Genomic DNA, 16,856 nt, shown 5'->3' with positions numbered 1-16,856 from the left:
TCCCTCCATCCCTTGGAAATAGTCTCTCTCCATTTTGGAGGTCTTTTCCAGCTTTAATGATTCCATGATCTGGGGTCATGGAGGTGACCCTCTGGGTCCCCATGGGGCTCCATCCAGGAGCAGCAGAGTGATGAATGGGATGACAAATGCACCAAACTGCCGTGGTTGGAGTGGGACTCTCCGTGTGAGCTGCCTGGGGATCCCTGAGGTTCTGGCTGGGACGGAGCTCGGGCAGCCCCCGGAGCTGCCCCAGCGCCCTCTCACGGGCTCGGGGAGAGGGGGGATGGCCGCGGACACACGGGTGGTGGTGTGACCTCCAGCCACCCCTACAGAGGTGACCCAGGACCTGCTGCCAGGGCTGGCCCTGCTCTGCTGCCTCTGTGGGCGCTCAGGCACTGCTGCTCCTGCCCCGCGGGCACCAATGCACCGAGTGTGCCCGTCCTCTGCGCCCGGCCCGGGGCTCGGCACCGGGCTCTGCCCTGCCAGGGCTCCGTGGGGGCATGAAAGGAAAATCCAGCATTAACAAAGAGTGAGAGTGGTCAGCATTTGTGTGGGATGGAAATTAATTAAAGGATGAAGGAAATCAGATCCGGGTACCTCAATAAAGCACTAAATCAAGACTTGGGGCTGAGATAAACCCAGATGGACTGACTGCAGCCAGGTATTTTCCCAAGCTCTGGGTGCATTTGGCACGGGGCAACCTGCGTGACCCCACGGATTTGTGGTCCCCAAAGGGGAGATGTGTCCTCTCCTTGGTTACCTGGGGAGTTCCCACCGGCGGGCTGAGGCCACGGGGCTCTGGGGCTGACAGGGACTGGAGCATCCCCGACCTGCATTTGCATCCCGATCACACCTCCTGCATCCGCATCCCGCATCCCACATCGGCATCCCCATCCCAATCCACATCCCCCATCCCACATCCACATCCCACATCCCACATCCATATCCACATCCACATCCCGCATCCACATCCCCCATCCCACATCCACATCCCACATCCCACATCCATATCCACATCCACATCCCGCATCCACATCCCCCATCCCACATCCACATCCCACATCCCACATCCATATCCACATCCACATCCCGCATCCACATCCACATCCCACATCTGCATCCCGCATCCATGTCCCGCATCTCGCATCCATGTCCCGCTCCCCACAGCCTCCCCCGCGTCCCGCATCCATGTCCCGCATCCCGCATCCATGTCCCGCTCCCCGCAGCCTCCCCGCGTCCCGCCGCACCCCGGCAGAGGGAACCATCGAGCCGCGCTCCGCGCCCGCGGGGCCCGGCCCGGGCCGGGCAGGGACGGCCGAGGGGAGGGGGACACTGCGGGATCACGGCTCCACATCTCCCCGCTCGGGGGGCGGGACGGCCCCGGCTCCGGCCGCGCGGGTGCCCCCCGGGGCTCCCCACTTGCCCTCGGGGCTCCCCGGTGGCTCCGGGACGGCTCAGCCCAGCCCGCCGAGCGCCAACACGGGAGCTGCTGCTCCGGGATCTCGGCCCGGCGCTGTCCATCCCAGCCTGGCCACCTGCGGCTCTCTGGGAAAGGGTCTGAGCGCGGGGAAAACCCGCGGCGGCGCTGCTGGCACCAAAGAGCCGGGGGCTCCTCAGCCGGGGGCTGCTTTGGGATCCGGGGGTGACTCCCGGGGATTTAATGTGGATTTAATCGTCTCACTGCTTTTGTGCCTGTGGAAGCTTTTGCCTCCCACAGCGTGTCCCAGAGCTCGTCCCCGAGGGAGGGGGTCTGAGGAGAGCTCTGAGGGGCAGGACAGGAGGACTCACCTTGGGCAAGGCTCTGCCAGGAGGTCTCAGGCAGAGGTTCTCTGAGATGTGGCACCTGGGGACATGTTTTAGTGGTGGCCTTGGCAGTGCAGGGGGTTGGAATGAGGCCATCTTTAAGGCCATCTTTAAGGTCCCTCCCAACCCAAACCAGTCTGTGATTCTGTGAGTCCAAGTCTAAATGAGCCAGTGTGAGGAGGCTGAGCTGCAGTTCTTGTGGAAGCTCCAGCAGCCTAATTAGTGCCTGCTAATTCTGGAATGACAGTTGTTTCCAGAAAGCTGGTGATGCAGCCTGAGCCAGGCAAAATGCTCCAGGTGAAAGAGATTGAAACTAGGGAGGAAAATCCTTGTGTTTTAGAGGGAAACAACACCTTTGGCTGAGCCCAAAAGCCAGTCCCTTGGCAGACCCAGGAGCCACTTCTATTGTCAGCCCCTGTTTGGGGACACCAGCCCAGCTGTGGAGGTGACCCTGCCAGACCCAGACCCAGACCCAGACCCAGACCCAGACCCCTCACCTCCTGCTCATCCTCATCCTCCACCTCAGCTACAGTGGCCCGTCTGCATGGCTGGTGGCCAGCCTGGACTCCCTGGGGCCACACGTGGGCCTGGGTGGCAGAAGGACAGGCACAGAGAGCAGTGCCTGCCCTGTCCCCACTCCCCCACCAGCCCTGCTCACGTGGGCATGGCCAGCACCCCCAGCCCTGTCCCTCCTCGGTGGATGGTCAGGACAGCACCTGACCCTCACCCACTCGGTTCAGTTCACTCCTGTGTCCGTGAGTCCCTCGCACCCCAGGGCAGACCACGAGTCTCTCCAGATCCATGTCCAGACCCTGGGCCCCATTTGCCCACTTTCCAGCTCCAGAACTGGGTCTTGCAAGGCTCTGATCTCCTCCCAGTCATCAGTCAGATCAGTCAGTCCAGTTGTTCCATGGACTGACCTGGGCCTGCTTAAAGCTGCCCACTTTAATGTGTGGGAAATTTCTCTAGTCCTTGAGAAGCTCTTTAACAACCATCCCCCACATTGCACAGAGGGGAAGGAGGAGGAATAAGTTGTGTTTGGGCACCAACATCTGACAGGACCAGTTAAAACAGCACAATTCCAGTTCAGTCTCCACCCTGAGAGACAGGAACTGTCGGGGTTAATTTTTGATTGCTCTAAATTTCTGCTGTGCCCCATCTTTTCCTCCCAAACTCTGCCTGTGCTTTTCACAGCCCGTGCTGGATGCTGGGGGGGGAACTGGGGCACTGCCTTATCTCAGCCACCTTTTGTGCCACAAGCCAGCAGCTCCCCAGTTTCCCACCACAGCACGTGCTGGGGCAGGGCAGAGTCACTGCTGAGAGGGGCAGGACACAGCTGGGGCTGGGCTGGCACAATCACAGAGGCACAGAATCAGTGGCTCTGGGAGCAGAGATGGACTGAACTGGGGAGGGAGGGGGTTCCCTGGAGCAGCGTGGCTGTGGCAGTGCAGAATGAGGTGTTTGTGGGGCAGGGATTTGTGGGGTGGGGGCTGCAGGTGCTTTCCACCCCTGGCTGTGTGCAAATGGGAGTGCAAAGCCCCGGGGAGCAGCTGTGCTGTGGCTCTGGCCCCATGTTGGGGACACATCTGGAACAGAGGGGGGATAAATTGAGCCTTGGATGGGGGGGTGCAGCTTATCCCCCCTCCCCCCAGCTCTGTCTGCACCCTCTGCCCCTCATCACTCCGGGCACCAAACCTGGGTTGTATTTCTGGGAATGGCTTTGGGTTAAGCCTGGGATTAGCAGAGGTCAGCACCAAACCCAGCCTGGCTGGAGAATCCACACCCGGGCTGGGGATGGGCTTGGGGCCAAATCCCAGCACGTCCCTTGGAAATGCCGGTCCCCGATGGGATCAGGAGCCCCGGTACCACCGGGCACCCCGGCGGGTCCCTCAGTGTCCCCTTTCCCCCGCCCCGCTCCGGCCGCGCTCGCGGCGCTTCCCCGACACCAGAGGGAGCTGGAACCCCCCACGGCTCCGGGTTTGACCCCGGCAGAGCCCCACCGGCCCCGGGGTCCCGCGGTGCGGGGCTGCGGTGGCGGGGCCGGGGCCGCTGCCACCACCCCCGGGCAGAGCCGCCCGCCCGCCTCGCCCGGGGCTCCCGGGAGGGACAGTCCCAGTGACTCCTGCTCTTCTCCCCCCACCTGCCTTAAATCTGTGCTTCGGTTTCCCTGCCGGGAGGAAGCGGGTTTGCTGCCACTTGCATCTGTCCCAAGGGCTGTTGGTCCTTTTCTGTCGCCCCAAGGGCTGTTGGTCCTTTTGCCTCATCCCAAGGCTCTGTCGGTCCTTTTGCATCCCCCGAGGGTCTGTGGTCCCCTGGCATGAACCAGGACAGAGGCTGCCCCGGGGAGTTGCCACATCCTAAACAGGAAGGAAAAGGCACTTCCTAGAGTAGGGATGGTGCCACTGGACCCTCACTCGGTGCCCGTTTGGAAGGGGCTCCTGAAGACTGCAGGTTCCTCAGATGACAGGTGTTCCAGGGTGATCTTGTGCCCCAGGAGCTCAGGCTGGATGGCTTCATGCTTCCCAACACAAACTGTTTTCCCTGTGGATCATCCCAAACCACAGTTACCCAAAAGCCCCTCAATCCCTGTGGGAGAGGCCAGGTTTGGAGCACAGGAGGAGGTTGCCCAGAGCACAGCCAGCTCAGCACCCACCCCCTGGCACTGGGCTTGGTTGGTCGAGAGGGCATTACACTCCCACCCCCAAAGTGACTGGGCATCAATATCCAGCTGGAATGTGAATGGAAGTCTGGCTAAGGCCAGGTAGGATGGGGCTTGGAGCAACCTGGGCTGGTGGAAGGTGTCCCTGCCCATGGCAGGGGTGGCACTGGGTGGGCTTTAAGGTCCCTTCCCACTCAAACTGTTCTGGGATTTCACGAGTCTAAGATTCCAATTATAGAATTCTAATAATTTTAAGGAATTCTATTAATTCTAAGGAAGATTATATCTTGTTGTGTCCCTGGGGTAGGAGCAGAGCATGGTACAGCAAACACAGACTCACAGAATGTGCTGAGTTGGAAGGGACCCATGGGGAGGGGGGATCCTGCCTGCCATGAGCATCTCATGGCACTTTGGGAGAGCAGCCACTTTGTGCCTCAGTTTCCCCCCAGGGACCTGTGCCTGTGGCCAGTGCAAGGGGTGCAGGGGAGCCAGGAGAACGGATCCCCTTGGAGCTGTTCTCTGGGACAGGGACAAGGTGTGAGCAGCTGGGACATCTCATCCCCCCCATCCCTGGGACTTGCAACAGGGCAAGGGGGGGATGAAGAACTGGGGCTGGATACCAGGACATGTCCCACGTTGGGAATATGAGTGTCCTGAGCCTGGCACGGGCTCTGCCCCACAGGTGGAGGGGGTCCTGAAGCCCTCATTGCCACAGGGGCGAGCAGCCCGTGCTGGGTAATCCAGGGCCGCCCTCCTGGTTCTGCTGGGGAAATAAATAATCAATAAAGGAACCTGGCAGCTTTCCCGCGGGCTGCCACCGCCTCACAGAGACATTTGCTGAGTCAGACTCTGACACAGCAGAAAGGGGCACGCTCCCGGGCCCGGGGGTGCCTTATCGCTGCCCCCCGGCCCCTGTTTGTGCCGTCCCGGTTATCGCCCCGGCACAGCCCCGGCCGGGCCCGGAGCCGTGACTCAGCACTGCCCCCCGGCCTCTGCAAACTCATCACACCCAGGGAGGCACGGGACAGCCCATAAACACCCCGCTGCAGAGAACAGGCTTGAGCCTGGAACTGGGAGTGGAGTGAGACCCCCTAATCCTGACCCTAATCCTGACCCTGATCCTAACCCTGACCCAACATCCCACTGCAGAGAACGGGCTTGAGCCTGGAACTTGAAGTGAGATCCCCTAATCCTGACCCTCACATTAATCCTGACCCTGACCCTAAGGTTGCCCCTGCCCCTGGCATTGTCCCAGGTGCCTGGTGCAAACTCATCACATGCAATTTTGTCATGGGAGAGCCCATAAACATCCCACTGCAGAGAAGGGGCTTGAGTCCTGGGCATGGAATTGAGACCCCCTAACCCTAACACTAAACCTAAGCCTAGGCCTAACCCTGACCCTGATCCTAACCATGACTCGACGTCCCACTGCAGAGAACAGGCTTGAGTCCTGGACATGGGAGTGAGACCACCTGAATCTAACCCTAACCCCAACCCTGACCCTGACCCTGGTCTCAGAGCTCCCTTCCTGCCAGTGTGTCTGAAGAGGACGCTCAAAACCAAGTGTCCCCTCAGATGGGGTGTAATGGGGTCTGTGGGCCGTGCCCTGACCCCCAGCCCAGCTCAGCCCCACAGAGACACTGCTATTTGGGGTTCCCTCATCCTGCCCAGTGCTGGGTGCTGGGCAGAGCTGAGCAGAGTGAGTGATGAACTTCAGGCCAGTCCCTCATTCACCCACAAGTCCTGGGACCACAGAGGTGCTGGGATGAACCCCAGGGTCTCTGTCCAGGCTGCAGAGGCTCTGCCAAAGGCAGAACCCCAAAGATGGGGTTCGGTGCCTTGCTTGGGGCAGGGGCTGCTCTCCCATCTGAGTGGTGCAGGGTGCAGGCAGCCCCCAAACAGCTGCTCAGCCTCTGCAGAGGGGCTGCCCCGGGTGCCACCCCACCTTCAGAGCCAGTTCTGCTGCTTGAATAAGTGGCAGGTGCCAGGCTGGGGTCAGGTCTGCCCTCCTAAACCAGCCCCAGCACAGGAACAGGTCTGGCTCTGGTCATTGCCAGTTGGACAGTCTGGAAAGGCAGAACATGACCCATAAATTGTGTTCCTGACCCAGCAGGTCCCAGGCCACAAGCAGGATGAGGACAGTCCTTGTCTGAGCTCAGCAAAGCCCTTGGTCCTGATGGAGCTGTCCCTGTGCAAAGAGAACCTTTGCTAGCCAGTGCCCGGGACTGTGAGGGCTGGGACAGCTCTCGTGGTTCCCAGCCAGTGCTGGGGGATTTTGGGGGAGTTCTGTGGTTAAAGGAATCTTCTGCAGAGCAGTGACAGGCAGAGCCAGCTCGACCTGCAGCAGGTGTGGTGCTGGGACGACTGGCCGGGTCCCTCGGAGCCAACCCGTACCCGGGAAAACAGAGACTGGAGCCTTGTTGTGGGGAAAGCAAGGCCTCTGAGCTCTCCGGGGTTTACCTGCTCTCCACTCCGTGCTGCCAGCACAGTCACATCCTCGGGATGCTCAGCTCAGCCTGCCCAGGGAGCCCCGGGGTCCCTCCGTGGGGAGGGGGAGAGGAGCAGAGGGAAGGGCTCGGTGAGGAATCTGCTCCCAGCACGGGATGAGCTTTAAGGTCCCTCCCAACCCAAACCAGTGTGTGATTCCACGCCAGGGCTGCGTGCCGGTGGGACTGGATGTGAGGATGGGGGTCTGTCCGTAGGTCCGTCCGTGCTCCGGGGGCAGCAGGGCCGGGCTCAGCCCCCCCGTTCCCCATTCCCTCAGCGCCAGGGCAGCAACCAGCCCGGCCCAGCGCTGGTTTATCTCGGGCCGCAGGAGGGGCGCGGGGCTATCGGGAGGGGCTGCAGGGAGGGGATATCGGGACGGGCCGGCAGGGCGGGGGTGGCCAGCCCTGCCCGCGGGCGATACAGGGCGGCTCGGCCGGGCCGATAGCTGGGGTCCTCCGGGATGGGACACAGCCCGATAGCTGGGGTCCTCCGGGATGGGACACAGCCCGATAGCTGGGGTCCTCCGGGATGGGACACAGCCCGATAGCTGGGGTCCTGCCGGGATGGGACACAGTCCAAGGGCTCGGGGTCCTGCCGGGATGGGACACAGCCCGAGGGCTCGGGGTCCTCCGGGATGGGACACAGCCCGAGGGCTCGGGGTCCTGCCGGGATGTGGCACAGCCCGAGCGCTGAGAGCGGGGCAGCCCCGACTGTGCCAACGCTGTGCCCTGACGCTGTTTGCCACCCGGTCACAGCCGGGAAACCCGCCCGGCTCCCTCAGCACCATCGCTCTTGCCCTCCCTTCCTTCCCCCACCGACCGTGCCCCCCCCGCTGCCCCCCCGATGTCCCCTCCAGCCCAGGGCTCCCGTGGGCTCCTCTGCAGCCCAGGGGGAGGGTCTGGGGGAAGCCACGGGCTGGACCCTCTTGCCAGGAGCCCGTGTCCCTGCCTGCTGAGGAGATGGAACCCCAGCGAGGCCTGAGAGCAAAGCACGGAGGAAAACCCCTGCCCACAGCGAGCCTGTCCTGGAAACGGCCTGTCTGGAATGAAAAAAGCTGCTTTTGTCTGTTTCTGGGTGGGTTTGCCCGAGTACTTGTGGGAGGGATAACTCAGAAGCTGTCTAATTAAATTCCAGCTTTTCCCTGGACATCCTGGCTCTCGTGTCTGACCTTGTGCCTCTTATGCCTTCACTCCACTCAGCACTGAACCCCAGAGCCCCCAGCACTGACTTCAGGGCTGAGCACATCCCGGTGGATCCCTTTGCAGGGATACAGGGACAGATGAACAGTGTCAGGGCATGTCTCCTGTTGTGCCCAGGAGGTCCTTGGGGCATTTTTTCTGCATCCAGCCCCCAGCCTCCAGCAGTGTCATCCAGGACCCACATTTCAGACCTGGCAGATTTCCTATAAAATTAAAATAACCCAGTGAAAGGCTCTAAGTCAGTTAAAACATGTTTGTGTCAGAAGTGAGGCATGTGGTGGGATTCTTGGGGTGGTCTTGTGCAGGGCCAGGAGTTGGACACAATGGTCCTTCTGGGTCCTTTTTCAGGAGGAATTTCCTGCTGGAAAGGGTGGTGAGGCCTTGGCAGGGGCTGCCCAGGGAGGTTTGGAGTGCCCAGCCCTGGAGGTGTCCCAGGAAGGCCTGGCCGTGGCACTCAGTGCTCTGGGCTGGGGGACAAGGTGGGGATGGGGCACAGGGGGATCCATGGGCTGGGAGGGCTTTTCCAGCCCCAGGGATCCTGGGATTCTGTGATTCTGCCCCTTCCAGCTGAGGATATCCCATGATTCTATGATTACATGGCACGAAATGCAGGCTGGAGCAGTCAGAGCAAGGGGTGCTCCACACCTCTTGGAGTCAGACCTAAAGGGTACCAAGGGTTAAGCCTGGATCCTGAAATGAGGGGCAGAGAGGAATTAATTTGACCTGCAGTGAGGTTTTCACTTAGTTTGTTGTTACAGCAGAGATAACTCTCCTCGAGGTGATGACATCCAGCTCTCTGGTGCAAAGCCCCAGCCTGCCCCAGTCTCCACCACAGAGCCCCCACACCTCTCCCATCCATGGTGTCTCCCAGTTTCCCTGTCCCTTCTAAGGAAAAAATTGCATTTTCAGAAATTTTTGGCTTCCGTGTTCAGGTGAGGAACCAACCAGTCCCAGCCAGGGAAACTGTTCAAACTGTGCTGATTCAGACCCACTTGCTGTTTAATTTCCCCGGGTTTGTCACTGACCACATCCTGAACTGAGCAGCTCCTCTGCCCCTTTCCCTACAACCTGGGAGCATCTGGCTTTGCTCTGCTCCTGAATTTAAGGTTCATAGAATCCCAGACTGGTTTGGGTTGGAGGGACCTTAAAGCCCATTCAGTGACACCCCTGCCATGGGCAGGGACACCTTCCACTAGCCCAGGTTGCTCCAACCTGGCCTTGGACACTTCCAGGGATCCAGGGGCAGCCACAGCTTCTCTGGGCAACCTGGGCCAGGGCCTCCCCACTCTCACAGGGAAGGATTCCTTCCCAGTATCCCATCTAACCCTGCCCTCTGACAGTGTGAAGCCATTCCCCCTTGTTCTGTCACTCCAGGCCCTTGTTCAAAGCCTCTCTGCAGTTTTTCCAGGGGTTCCTGATATCCCCTTTTGCCCCAAGCCCCATTGTGGAGCCCCCTGTTACTGGATGTCTGCATTAGCAGTGTGGTGGGGGGAAATCAGCTCTGGCCTTCCAGTTAATCCAAGGCACCAGTTCTAGACTGGTCACAGCCAAATGGGCCAGTGGGGAGCAGTGGGGCAGTGGCTGAAGCTGATGTACACATTTCCAGCCCCAGTGGCTGTAAAAGGCTGTTGCCATGACAGGCTCTCCCCAGTCAGAGCCCACAAGGCTCTGCCATGACCCTAATCCGATTAACTGGCTGATTCACCTGCTGTTATTCCTTTCTATTGAGTCCATCCGATGGGATTAGAGAGGTTAAAGACTTGCTGTGGGGATAAAACCAGCCATTAAAGGGATCAATACAGGCAGCAGCACCAAATGGGCTTATCTTGATGAAAACAACTTCAGCCTCTCTTTCTCCCTTTTCCTCTGCCTTCCCCCTGCCCCTTTCCCTCAGCTCTTGTGACCATCATCAACCACCCCATGAAAAGTCCTCCTGCCCCCTCTCCAGTAAAACCAGATCCTGATGGGTCAGTGTGGGGCCAGGCCTGAATGTTTCTCACCACAAGCCACATCTCTGCCTGTTTTCCACAGAGTCCAGAAAACCAGCTGTTATGAACACCATTTTGTAAAATAATATTAAAGCTGCCATTAACACTTTCCTCCAGCCTCTGTGTTTGATGTTGTCCTGCCTGTCCCAGCTTCACCCTCCTGCTCTCTCCCCCTGAGCTTTTCCCTGCTGCTGGTTCATATGCAGCAGAAAAGCATCATTATCTCCTCCCTTTTAAAGTTCAGCCTTGCGGAGCAGGAAATGAATCTCCCGTCACAGATGAGGCAAGGGCATTGCTGAGAACAACCCCAGATGTGGTTTTAATTTCAGAGCCAGGGAATTCAGGCTGCAGGGAACAAATAAATGCAGGGGCCATCAAGGCTGTTTATTGTCACCCCCAGCTGCTGGTCAGCACTGCCCTGCTCACACGGTGGGAACATCTGCCCTGCATTTAGGGCTGCACATATTCCATTCCACTCTGTGGAGATCTGCATTATGAAATTACACAACTTCTGAAGTCTTCAGGTCTCCTTAGAGCCGAGGGTGTGTCGTGACTGTGCTCTGGAGGTGAGGAGCTGAAGGCAGCTCTGGCCACCTGCTTGGTCCCTTTATCTGCCGCGAGCAGCCCCCGCTCCCGCTGTGTTATCGGGGCACACCGGGGGCTCCGGGGCTGCTGAGGGGGGCCTGGGGCCTCTCCCACGATCAGGACATGGAAAAAATTAATAAAGCCCCATGGGACCCTGTGGTGAGGAGCTAAGAGGTGACTATGGATGTGAATCCCCAGCTGGAGCAGAGTGATGGGGCTGTGCCAGTGTGGCTCCGATGAGATCCCAGAGCCTCACACTGGTGTGGGTGGGAAGGGACTTTAAAGCTCATCCAGTTCCACCCCCTGCCAGGGGCAGGGACACCTTCCACTAGATCAGGCCTTGGACACTTCCAGGGATCCAGGGGCAGCCACAGCTTCTCTGGGCAACCTGTGCCAGGGCCTCCCCACCCTCACAGGGAAGGATTCCTTCCCAATATCCATCTATCCCTGCCCTCTGGGGAAGTCATTCCCTGTGTCCTGTCCCTCCAAGCCCTTGTCCAAAGTCCCTCTCCAGCCTTCTTAGATCAATGGACCAGTATTGACCTGTAACTAGAATGTCTCAAGAGGTCTGGATGAAACCTAAACTCCCCACAGACAGTCCCAAAGTTTGAACAAAATCATAGAATCATGGAATGGTTTGGGCTGGAAGGTACCATGAAGATCATCTAATTCCAATCCCCTGCCATGGGCAGGGACACCTTCCACTAGAGCAGGCTGCTCCAAGCCCTGTCCAACCTGGCCTGGAGCACTTCCAGGGTCCGTGGTTTTGTCTGGATGTCCCACACCTCATTCATCCTGGCTTTGCTTTCTGAGCCCGGGAGCAAAGCTTCACCTGCAGCCTGGAAACCAGGAAAACACCTGTGACACCCAGAGTCAATCCAAAGCCTTGGGCCAGACCTGGACCTGGTGGAAATGGGTGTTGCTGGTCTGGCTGTGACATGGCAGGTCCTGCTTCGTGGAAGACTTTTAATTCCCAGCAGAGAGAGGCCAGTGAAGGGTTAACACTGGACACACATGGAAAGAGCAGAGGAGCCTGTTCCCACCCCCAGCCTGCCCTGACATCCCACACAGGTGTTCCTGGAAACCTGGAGCTGAGGAGGTGACTTCTGCTTCACTAACACCATCCCTGGAAGTGTCCCAGGCTGGGCTGGACAGGACTTGGAGCAACCCGGGCTGGTGGAAGGTGTCCCTGCCCATGGCAGGGGTGGCACTGGATGGGCTTTGATGTCCCTCCAACCCAAAGCATTCCATGATCCTAAAGCCCCTCCCTGTGGGTCCGTGCCTGCTGTGGGGATGGGGTGGCACGTCCAGCCTGTGGTCAGCAGGCGGCCACGGGGGAAGGACGGGGAGATAAGATGTCCTGTGTCCTGAGCAGCCTGTTAAGTGACTCCCAGGGCTCTTTCCTCGAAGGCCACACCTTGCTGCAGACTGACCCCTGCCTGGCCAGCCCGGCCCCCAGGACCCCCCATCCCACGGCCCCTGGGAAGGGCCGGGGAGGGGCTGCGGGCAGGGGATAAAAGGCCCGGCGGGGTCTGGGCTCAGCTACGGGGTCTGTGCCCTCCTGCAGCCCAGCAGAGCAGCCACCATGGTGCACTGGTCAGCAGAGGAGAAGCAGCTCATCAGCAGCATCTGGGGCAAGGTCAACGTGGAGGAATGTGGGGCCGAGGCCCTGGCCAGGTACGTCCAGCCCCGGGAACCTGGAGACAAACCCCTCCGGTCACAGGGGGTTAATGTGTCCCTGGGCCTGCTTGTGTCTCTCCCCAGGCTGCTGATCGTCTACCCCTGGACCCAGAGGTTCTTTGACAACTTTGGGAACCTCTCCAGCCCCACGGCCATCGTTGGCAACCCCAAGGTCCGTGCCCATGGCAAGAAGGTGCTCACCTCCTTTGGGGAGGCCATCAAGAACCTGGACAACCTCAAGGCAACCTACTCCAAGCTGTCGGAGCTGCACTGTGACAAACTGCACGTGGACCCCGAGAACTTCAGGGTGAGCCGTGCTTGGGGCTTGGCCCTCTGTCTCTCCTTCCTCAGAGCATCTCAGCACTTGGGGGTTTCAAACAGGCATAAATAACCTATACTTTATTTACCAAACAGGAAGAGGTGGCTGGGGTGGGCACGGGGGGAGTGGGGAAGGTTTGGCATTTGCTAATGCAGGGAAATACCAGGTTCCAGGCTGTGAGGACAAACCTGGGGACAAACACAGGGAGATGCTCTGAAAGCCTAGAGGCTTGTGCAGGCATGGCTTGAGAAAAGGAGAAGGATGTTGGGAGGCTGAGTGGGGCTGAGGGTGGAGAGCATGGAGGCAAGTCCCTCTGGCACCTCCTGGCCCCATGGACAGAGACTGCTTTGTTGGGGATCATTTCATCTTCCCATTTCAAAGGCTGGCAGGCATGGGAGGAGAGGGAAAAGCGAGTGTGGGGTGTTTTGGGGCTGGACAGTGATGGGAAGAGATGGAGACTGGGATTGGAGAGAGAGGAGAGGTCTGAGTGGGGGACAGGGTCAGCAGAGGAGGGGGGAGAAGGAGTGGAGTGAAGCCAGAGGTCAGGGCACAGGCACCCTCGCTGAGGGTGAGGACAGGGAGCAGATCAGGCTGGAAGGGACTGGGAGGGCTGGATGGGGCTGGTGGCCTCTGCTTCAGCCTCTGCCTAAGCCTGGCTTTGGGGATGTAGCAGGAGGACCTCACACTGACCCTCTGCTCCAGCAGGTGTGGGGTTTCACAGCAGAAAAGAAAAAAGATAAAATATCTGGAAATAAAATCCAGAGGCTGGAAAATGCTACTTCCCTGGGTTGCAGACCCCAGGACCCACGGGAGAGCAGGGTCCCTCAGCCCCTGGTGCAGGGGTGCTGTGCAGGACCGAGGGGTGCCAGCACCCTGCTGACCCTGTTTCCCTCTTCCCTCCCCTCCACAGCTCCTGGGGGACATCCTGATCATCGTCCTGGCCGCCCACTTCGGAAAGGACTTCGGCCCCTCCAGCCAGGCCACCTGGCAGAAGCTGGTGGGGGTGGTGGCCCACGCCCTGGCCCACAAGTACCACTAAACCCTCGGGACACGCAGCTGGGTCTGCACCGGGCAATAAACCCCACACCTTCTGGAACTCTCTGTGTTCGTGTCTCTGTGGCTGCTGCAGGGTGGGAGGGAGGGAGGGGCAGGAAAGGGGGATGGGGGGCTCTGGGTGCTGGAGCAGCACGGTCTGGGGGGGCAGCCAGGCTGGGCAGAGGGGGCCAGGCTGGGCAGAGGGAGCTGGGAAGAGGGAGCTGGGAAGAGGGAACCAGGCTGGGCAGAGGCAATCAGGCTGGGCAGAGGGAACCAGGCTGGGCAGAGGGAGCTGGGCAGAGGGGGCCAGGCTGGGCAGAGGGGGCCAGGCTGGGCAGAGGGAGCCAGGCTGGGCAGAGGGAGCCAGGCTGGGCAGAGGGAGCTGGGCAGAGGGAGCTGGGCAGAGGGAACCAGGCTGGGCAGAGGGAACCAGGCTGGGCAGAGGGAGCTGGGCAGAGGGAACCAGGCTGGGCAGAGGCAGCCAGGCTGCTCCTCCTGGCTCTCTGGGCTCTCTGAGCCATCAGCTGCTGCTGCCCCTCCCTGCTGGTCCCAGACCTGCACACACAGAGCAAGGCTGAGGTGTCCCTCCCCTACAGAGCTCCAGTGGGACATCAGGGGATGCTGGTCTGAAATCCAGCCATGGGCAAAGCCCAGCCCAGCCAGCCCCAGCTCACCCAGCACACCTGAGCCTGCTGAAACCCAGGGGGGGGGGATTTAGCCCTGTTCTCTGCAGAAGGCCAAGTGCAGGGCAAGCAGGGACTCCTCTGGTCCTAGACTTCTCTGCCTGTGATGCCTGCAAGGATATAAATGTGTAGAGATTCACTCACTAGGCAGAAGTTTGGCCCCACACAAGGATTTAAATGTGTAGAGGTTCACTGGGTAGGCAGAAATTTGCCCCTCCATGTTTTGGTACCCATGTATTTTTAAGAAGTTGATCAGAGGCATTTTCTGCATCAGCACTGAAAACACCCCCCATTACTTTGTGCATTTTGATCAGAGTTCAGTGTCTGAAATATCTGCTTGATCCCCAGGGGAGGGGATGGGGGATGAGGGCAGCTTTCAGGCAGGATGGATCAGAGCCTTTTTTCAGTCATTTTGGCTCAATGGAAGCATGTTTTTTCACTGGAATGGGAAGATTCAATGTAAGCACCTCAGTTTCAGCAGTGCTTTTTAAGGAATAACTTAAAAAGCAAGAGGAGAGACATGTTGGTGTCTCAAGATGACAGAACCCTTGTTTTGCATGATTTAGGAATACATTTTCTGTCCTTCCGCTGATAAAGCAGGGAACTTACAACCACTCTATCCTGCCCAGCCAGGCAGGCAGAGGGTCCAGGCTCTCTGGCAGCACTGAGAACATTCTGGGCTGGTGGAAAAGAAATAGAAAAAGACCCAAAGACCTGCATCCAGCTTCCCTGCAGCACAGCCTCTCCTTCCAGCCAGCAATGGGCATTTCAGCATGATTCCAGGAGGTGAGACCTTTCTCAACATATTGTTCCAGTCCAAACCCTTGGAATTTGCCACCACACACAAAAAATGATGGTGGGTTCACCCAGCAGCACCCCCAGAGCTGTCGGGTTGCTCACAGCATGGTCCCAAACCAGCCCCCCCTGTGCAGTGACTGGACATCAGGGTGTGCTTGTCCTGGTCTGTGAATGTCCTCAGCACTCTGTGCTTGTCCTGGTCTGTGAATGTCCTCAGCACTCTGTGCTTGTCCTGGTCTGTGAATGTCCTCAGCACTCTGTGCTTGTCCTGGTCTGTGAATGTCCTCAGCACTCTGTGCTTGTCCTGGTCTGTGAATGTCCTCAGCACTCTGTGCTTGTCCTGGTCTGTGAATGTCCTCAGCACTCTGTGCTCCTCCCCCATGGACACATCCATGTGGAGCGTGTCCAGCTCCCTGGCCAGCACTGGGATGGTCCTGTTGGCCTGGCCAGGGGGTACAGACAAGGTCAGGGTGAGGTGCTGGTGTCTCAGGGCCAGAGGGTCACACTTTCCCAGTGAGAGTTGTCCCTCTCTGGTGTGAGACAGCAAAGTTACAACCACCAACAGCCCACCTGACCCCAAAGTGGGGGGTAGAGGAGAGCATTGCATGCTCTGGCTGCCCCTGGATCCCTGGAAGTGTCCAAGGCCAGGTTGGACGGGGCTTGGAGCACCCTGGGCTGGTGGAAGGTGTCCCTGCCCATGGCAGGGGTGGCACTGGATGGGCTTTGAGGTCCCTTCCCACCCAAACTATTCTGGGATTTTGGAGTGGGAACAAAGACACCCTGGAGACCTGCTGGCTTTGGGCAGCAGGCACTGCACGTTCCAGGGGGAGCAGGGGCTGGCCTGGCTCCAGGGCCTGGGCACAGATGCCACTGCTGCTGATAAGGGCTCTGTAAAGCTTGGCGTGGGACACTCCTGCTGCAATCAGGGACAATAAACTCTGCTTGTGCAGAAAGGCCATCACTGGAGCTGCCTTTGGACATCATTGGGATGGTTTGTCTCTAAAAAGGAAGGCTCCTGTCCATGGAAGAGGGCAAGTGTGTGGCCAAGACATCAAACATGACTCGAGCAACCTGGTCAAGGGGAAGATTCCCTGCCAATGGCAGGGAATTGGAGTGAAATGATCTTGAAGATCCCTTCCAACACAAGCCATTCCATGATCCTGGGATTCCATGATTCTAAGATTCTGAGACTTAGGAGACCCTCCACCCTCACCAAAGGGAACAGCTGGCTGGGAGGGTGCTTGGGGACAGTCCTGAGCATAGTGAAATCCATGCCAGTGAATTCTGGGGACCAGCTGGGGATAAGCTGCCAGGCATTGCTGGGGGTGCTCTGGGGGAGAGGAGATCTCCTTTTGGTTCTGCAAACAGGAAAAAAGCTACAGGAATTGCCCCTGCCCAGCACCTTGTGATGACCATTTCCCCTCCCACCCTGTGTTCCCAGACTGCTCCCTCAGCAGACAACCCCAGCTCCCAAACCCAGCCAGGCTGCTGCTCCCAGCCAGAAAGGAGGTGATTTTAAAATGTACTTCAAATTAACTCTTTCTTATAAAAGTGGATGGGGTAGATGGATCCCCTGGAGAAGCCCCAGGCTGATTCCAGGGCTGGGACTGTCTGGGCTGT

At 58.9% G+C, this 16,856-nt stretch overlaps 2 protein-coding genes and 1 long non-coding RNA gene across 3 annotated transcripts in view; 2 read left to right on the top strand and 1 right to left on the bottom strand.

Moving 5' to 3' along the window:
- NUP98 (nucleoporin 98 and 96 precursor) overlaps positions 1-16,856 on the bottom strand; it is a 209,302-nt gene that overhangs the window by 80,180 nt on the left and 112,266 nt on the right. The gene's annotated exons all lie outside the window — the stretch shown is intronic.
- On the top strand, positions 7,327-8,095 carry LOC135410492 (uncharacterized). The gene is made up of 2 exons (XR_010428705.1): positions 7,327-7,573; positions 7,644-8,095. It is a non-coding gene; the product is annotated as an uncharacterized LOC135410492 (long non-coding RNA).
- On the top strand, positions 11,948-13,816 carry LOC135410484 (hemoglobin subunit rho). Its single transcript, XM_064647240.1, has 3 exons — positions 11,948-12,398; positions 12,486-12,708; positions 13,631-13,816. The coding sequence occupies exons 1-3, from the start codon at positions 12,307-12,309 to the stop codon at positions 13,757-13,759; spliced, it is 444 nt and encodes a 147-aa protein (XP_064503310.1). The 5' UTR covers positions 11,948-12,306; the 3' UTR covers positions 13,760-13,816.

This window comes from Pseudopipra pipra, chromosome 2, assembly GCF_036250125.1.
Source record: "Pseudopipra pipra isolate bDixPip1 chromosome 2, bDixPip1.hap1, whole genome shotgun sequence".
Classification (NCBI taxonomy): Eukaryota; Metazoa; Chordata; class Aves; order Passeriformes; family Pipridae; genus Pseudopipra; species Pseudopipra pipra.
Note: the sequence above shows the minus strand (reverse complement) of the source record. Positions and strands in the feature narration are given on the sequence as shown.

Excerpts from the sequence above, each read along its gene's own strand:
- LOC135410484 (XM_064647240.1), top strand. The coding sequence starts at position 12,307 with ATGGTGCACTGGTCAGCAGAGGAGAAGCAGCTCATCAGCAGCATCTGG. Across the intron at positions 12,399-12,485 it reads GGGGCCGAGGCCCTGGCCAG|GCTGCTGATCGTCTACCCCT; the intron begins GTACGTCCAGCC and ends GTCTCTCCCCAG. Across the intron at positions 12,709-13,630 it reads TGGACCCCGAGAACTTCAGG|CTCCTGGGGGACATCCTGAT; the intron begins GTGAGCCGTGCT and ends TCCCCTCCACAG.